The following is a 6,306-nucleotide window of genomic DNA, read 5'->3' as shown; positions in this document are numbered from 1 at the left end:
AGTTATCGGGAAGGAAAGAGTCACCAAAGCCATTGGGTGCCGACTGGTTATCCATATTGATGCCTTAAAACTTTGGACCAACGCGAGTTGAATACCTCACCAGAATCTTTAATTTGTCGATGACTTCTCTCATAATTGCTGATTGTGGAAATCAGGGAGAGTATCCCCACTACTTAAGCCGGGGCAAACTGCCGTCAAATTTATGTTCACCACTCGTAAAGACACATCCACAATGTGCACGGCACTATTACAGCACTTAACACCTTAAATAATTGCGGCATTAACCTGTTCGTCGCTGTGAGAGTGCCGTTTTAGTAGCATTGGGACCTGTCGGAAAGTTTTTGGCACCGAGACCACCTCTCTAAGACCAAGAATAAAATGATGAACGCAGACTTATCTGAGTGGCCGACAGTCGTCAGTATTCTTTCGAAGAAAACCTAGAAGCCAAGAACAATTTAGCATAAGGTGGTAACCACCCGAGGGAGTTTCTTAGATCTTACACGATTAAATCGGTTAAATTTTCAATGTTTGCCATCGATTTTTACAATTTACTAACATCGCGAAATTGACGATACATCGATGGAAGTATTACCGATGTCTTAAACATCGAAGTAAGGAGACTCTCCGACTTTCTTTCGGTATGTTTGACTGGCCGTAAATTTATTATTCATTCAGAATTTTTTTGTTATTTATGGCCTTATAACAATTATATTCAACAATTTAATTGAGCTTGAGGCCGTTTCCTATGAAAAAATTTATTGAAAATCAACAATAATTTACAAAAGGTAGAAGGTATAGCTGCTACTTCGGAGATCACCACATCTCCTCAGTGACCGCGGTTGAAGAAGTCTGATTAGTAGATGTAGTGATCTCCCAAATAGCAGCTATAACTTCTTACCTTTGTATATTATTGTTGCTTTTCCACAACATTTTTCATAAAAACGGCCCCAAGCTCAATAAAATTGTTGGATTCATTCTGAATCTAATAACCTAGCCGTTAAAACAGAACCAAACACCCCTTAGAATTTCAACAAGCTGTATAGCTCCGCACGGAATGTGTCCCACGCGTTGTATATGGTTCAGCTCTCGGCTTATGCGGATGAGGCTAAAGACACTCGGCAAACCATTCCTGCAGAATGTTTCAGAGTGCAACCCCCTCTCTCTATAAGGCGTACTGAAATTCATTAGTGCCGCCACATGGGTGTCAGCTCCACGAGTTGTGGAATGAAAATGGCAAACTTGCTAATTGCTTACCACCAGGGTGATAATCCACCTGAAGCAACCAACCAACGTAGACAGGCATTCTTGTGTGGAATAGACAAATTCTTGGCAATATCGTCCATGACCTATAAGAGCTCCATATTAACAAAATTCTTATCTTATTTATTTATGAAAATGTAACAATTATCACTTCAGCTTGAATGCGTGTGATTTTACTGGTACATAAGTATTTATAGTTAATCAACCCTAGTTAGTGTGTATACAGTTTATGCAAAGTTTTGCACTTTATAATATCTTAAACGCTAAATTTTGTTAATAGCAATGCGAACTACATATATTAGATTTTTGATTTATCTTTCAATTTCGTGCTTAGTATAGCTTCATGCATAATGTTAAGCACCAGATCCACACGCTCGTATGTGGCATTCTCACCCATCAGCCCAATACGAAACACCTGCTCAGCTGTGGGTCCCAAACCGCCGCTTATCTCCAAGTTGTATCTGCAAAAAAAAAAATAGTAATAAATACATAGTTAGTGTCAATATTATCTTAGTTATAAGCCGCTCGAATTGCAATATCTACTCACTTTCTCATCGCGTACTCGGCCACCTTGCGCCACTCCACACCCGCCGGTACTTTAATTGTATTCACCGTAGGCAAGCGATCATTGGCATTTGGCACAAGCATCTCCAAGCCTATATCCTGCAGACCACACTGCAGCCGATGTGAGCACTCCTGGTGTCGATGTATCACATTTTTCCGACCCATCGCGCAAAATTGTGCCAATGCTTCGCGCAGACCATACAGCAGCGTCGATGAGATGGTGTGATGATAGATGCGTGGTAAATCGAAACAATTCCAATATTGTCCGACAAGTAGGGCATCAAAATAGTACGACTTGACATAAGTTTTGCGTGCCTTGATGCGTGCGATGGCACGTTCGCTGAACGAAACGGGCGTTAGGCCTGGTGGCGCACCGAGCACCTTCTGAGAACCCGCATATGCCATATCAACTTTCCAAGCATCCATAAAGAATTCTGTGCCACCCACTGAAGCCACCACATCGACAACAAAAAGGCAGTTGTAACGCTCGCAAAGTTCACCGATTTCCTTCAAATGTTGCTGCAATATACCCGTCGATGAATCACCTTGTGCAATGAAGAACATCTGTGGCTTGTGTCCCTCAAAGGCGAATTCGATTTCTTTCATGGTCAGTGAGCGTCCAAAACGCGCCTCAACGTAACGTACATCACCATTGACGCGCTTAACCATTTCGGCGGCACGATGTCCCCACAGTCCAGTGCAACCTAGAAGTACAACATCACCATCCTCCACGAGATTCATAAAAGCTGTTTCCATGCCGGCATGCCCCGAGCCGCTAATGCACATTGTGGCTGTGTTTTTTGTTTGGAAAAGGTATTTGATGCCCTGCTTGATTTCGTCCATTATCTGTAAAGACGAATGGCATTGAATATGGAGATAAGAATTTTAAAAATTTATTTAAAAATTTTGAATGGCATAGTGTTGTAACCAGGTTCAACGATAAATCGAGGCGGAGACTTCTTAAACCTCTTTCTTTTGATAGCCATATTGCAGTATATAGTTTGACTTATCGATTTACCTAACTGCAATTTGCAATCCGGCGGCGACTCTACAATGTTTTTCTTCTATATTCTAAGTTAGACCTCAGGCAATACATCAGTGAAAAGTGCATTCATTCGATTACATGCATTAATTTTCGAGTGATGTGCGTACAAACATACAGACAGCAGATAAAAATTTTAAAAGTGTTGATTTGGCTTCTGTTGATCTATTAAAGATCACCCCCGCATTCATTTTCCTTTAGTATCTATAACGTAGAGACATCGGTCTGTTACAAATTTATTATATGTACATATGCATAGATAACAAAATATCCAGAACTTATTGCATTATCTTCTACCTTTTTCGAGGAACGTCACTCATTTCCGACATACTAACTGATCCTCGGACCTTGTCCCACAAAAAAACAGATGATTTACCGTATTAACATTTTCTTTGGCAATTTTATTTTTATTGGAAATCGTACTTTTGTCCGCCTTGCAAGACACAACAGATGTGGATCAAATGTCAGCGCAGACAACAGATATGGTCGGGTTGGCTATCAGCGGCTATGCGCTGAAGCCGAACGAAATTGTCTGTTAGTTCAGTTACAAACATTTTTGCTACTATTTTTGTTGTTTTATGCATTGATAAGAGCAGGTTCTGTTGCGCTTTTAGCAAATCTGGTATAAAACTGGTTGAAAATCGTTATTAATTTCTTTGCTAATAGAGAAGTTAGAAGTCAAACGCCAATCAAATTCTTCCACCTTCGATTTACGAGAGATAAAACTGGCGATTCAAAATTAAAAATTCCTCCAACAGTTTTTTCAAAATTAATTGATCTTATTCTGCTTAATTTGATTGTCTTTGATTCTCGAACGAAACTCGTAGAGAACGAAGGGTAAAAATTTGCTGTTTATCTAGCCTGCAGTGATGGAAAATTCCTTGTCTCCATATTCGCGGCTATGAATGAAGCACACAAGCATAGCTCCGCTCGTACTATGACGTCATATTATGAGAAATAATAGTGACACGACATTTTGACCAATTTTGGCTACTTTTTTCGTTTGTTTAATGTTTAGTATATATTTGATTAAAATTCAGTTCATTAACTATCTTACAAAAATCAAATAAGTCCAAATTTCAAACTTTGTAGAAAAATTAGAAAAATTCAAGAAATTTTGACAACAATCTTTTTATTAAAACTCTAACTTAATAAAATGCAAGTGTAAGTTGGTGTTATATTTTAGAACAAAATGCGTGACATAAAAAAAAAAACTATCAAAAATCCACGCAAATTCTTAGCCACTTAAAACTTGCACTTTCTTATGCTGGAATTTAATGGGCTATAAAAATTCTCACTAAAAAGTTTGTTGAATTTTTATAATTTTTCTACAAAGTTAGAAATTTCTACTTATATGGTTTCGTTAGATATTGCGCTGAATTTTTCTAAAAAAAAAAAGTTAACATCATACAAACAAAAAATAAAATTGTCTAAACTGGTTAAAATTACCCTATTATTTTTCACATGACTGTATGCTCTGCGCACATATGTATGTAAGTAGGTCTGACAACACTCGATATCAGTTCGCGAGAGTTCGGCGAAGCTGTTTAGGAATTTCGATCCGAGATACTCAGACCTCAGTTCTGCAAAGGACGAATTGCTTTAAAAAAGTGTTTAGAGGACACGTTGAAATAACCGTTAGTGTCACTTCTAATTCTATTGGATGCGTAGAGAGTTGCGGTTAAGAAGTTTTCCTGACCGTTTTCGGTTCTCGCTTAACCAGGGCGAGAGCGCCGAAGAGTAGTTAACACGAGCTTCAACTGAGGCACCGCGCTGCCGACAAAACAAACCTTCCACGGGTGAGTCAATACTAAAGTCGTGGACCCGTCGTCTGCCCTGAAAGGACATTCTAAATAACATTACACGAACACCGTTAGAATAAGAATGTAATCTCTAGTCTGAATGAGAGTAAGGGATGGAATAGAAAAGTGTAGACGACTGAAAGTCCCGCAATCATAATGATCTGACAGATTTTCAATCGTTAAAATCAAACTATAAATTAGCGCCACGGAAGAACATCGACGGCAAAAGGTTATGCCCTTCTAAGACTAAAAACATAGTGGAGCGACGAACAAAGAGCATTGAGCAAAGCGCCGATTACAAACGTACATATACATATGTTTCAATGGAAGCGTGCATAGTGAAGAGCAAAGCCTTCCTACACATTTGTAATTGACGCTTTGCTCGATGCAATGCTAGTCGCTTTGCTCGTCGCTCCACTGTGTTTTTAGCCTAAGCTATGATAAAAATAGAATATGTACCCGTAACTCAAACCAAATAGAAATAAAATTCAGATTTGACTTCAGTTAAATTTAAATTGAGTTTTTAATTGCAGGGACAGTTTGGTATATTCAGATATTTCCATTTTCTATACTTACCTCAAAACATTCCGGATGCATATGCCCCAAAATGGGATTGCTGAGTGAATCGAGCACACGTGACGAAGCATTGGATGGTCCAGGCCCCATCAGTGTCCTATTTGGCACATAAAGTGTATGTTTCAACGACTCAGGCGCAGGCGATTCCATTTTTCTTAAGTTGAAAGATTATTTCTACACTTTAAACTTTATAAAGTTATCCTTAAATTTCACCACACACACACACACAACTTTTTACCGATATTCACAGCACCAAATTGTGGAAGTTAATAATTTTTCACTTGTGACTGCCTTCAGTTTTTATACATATCAACTCCTGCGGTGGTACTCGGTTAAGTGCAGAATATACACTCAGATAGATTTTTTGTGGCGGCGTTTGTGACCACAGTTTATTATTATCAAAGTTGTTTAGAGTTCGTGGCGACTTAGCTTTAAGAAAACCACAAATTTTAGTTCATAAAATTTTAACTGCGCATACACTAAATTGTTCTGGTTGCTTCTTTTATAATTATGTATGTGAAATAATATAAATATATTTACGAAACCACAAAAAATGTCTACTATCAGCAATGTATTGGCTGGGAATGAAGCTGGTTTACGGTTTTTGCAGGCATCTTATAGTCTTTCCTTATCGCTTGCAGCTCATTTAAATGAGCCCATAGAAAAACTAAATAAAACATTGCTTAATAAGATCGAGTCAACTTCACATTGTATTGTACTAAATACGCCAAGTAATATACAGATAGTAAATGAATAGACAAGGAAAAAACATCACCGGGAGCAAAATAAAACGGCATTATCTGCATCATACAGATAACATTAATATTTGACAACTTAGTATGTATGTATACGTTTGTATTAAAATACTGTAAGTTATCTGATAGACGTACAAATGTATGAGGGCCATTTCCAAATAAAGTGATATTTTTTGTTTCACCTTTTAAATTTATTTTATGGTGGTAAAAACGAAAAATCAAAAACAGCATTATAGGAGCCAAATAATAAACCACCAACAAAACTGTTTTTTAATATCATTATAAGGCGTTTTGTTTTCTTTTGCGA

General features: G+C 37.9%; 1 protein-coding gene across 1 annotated transcript; it reads right to left on the bottom strand.

The window, feature by feature from the left end:
- Positions 1-1,360: 1,360 nt before the first annotated feature.
- Positions 1,361-5,840, bottom strand: LOC118753882 (serine--pyruvate aminotransferase, mitochondrial-like). The gene is made up of 3 exons (XM_036488758.1): positions 5,245-5,840; positions 1,808-2,670; positions 1,361-1,721 (listed from the first exon to the last, which is right to left on the bottom strand). The coding sequence occupies exons 1-3, from the start codon at positions 5,392-5,394 to the stop codon at positions 1,559-1,561; spliced, it is 1,176 nt and encodes a 391-aa protein (XP_036344651.1). The 5' UTR covers positions 5,395-5,840; the 3' UTR covers positions 1,361-1,558.
- Between the last annotated feature and the right edge of the window lie 466 nt (positions 5,841-6,306).

Source organism: Rhagoletis pomonella, unplaced genomic scaffold (genome assembly GCF_013731165.1).
Source record: "Rhagoletis pomonella isolate Grant_MI unplaced genomic scaffold, Rhpom_1.0 Rhpom_scaffold_03001, whole genome shotgun sequence".
NCBI lineage: Eukaryota > Metazoa > Arthropoda > Insecta > Diptera > Tephritidae > Rhagoletis > Rhagoletis pomonella.
This window is presented reverse-complemented; position numbering and strand designations above follow the sequence as displayed.

Bases quoted from the DNA above. Each gene is read 5' to 3' on its own strand.
- LOC118753882 (XM_036488758.1), bottom strand. From the start codon at position 5,394: ATGGAATCGCCTGCGCCTGAGTCGTTGAAACATACACTTTATGTGCCA. The intron at 2,671-5,244 runs GTAAGTATAGAA...TCGTCTTTACAG, and splicing joins TGCATCCGGAATGTTTTGAG to ATAATGGACGAAATCAAGCA. The intron at 1,722-1,807 runs GTGAGTAGATAT...TTTTTTTTGCAG, and splicing joins GCCGAGTACGCGATGAGAAA to ATACAACTTGGAGATAAGCG.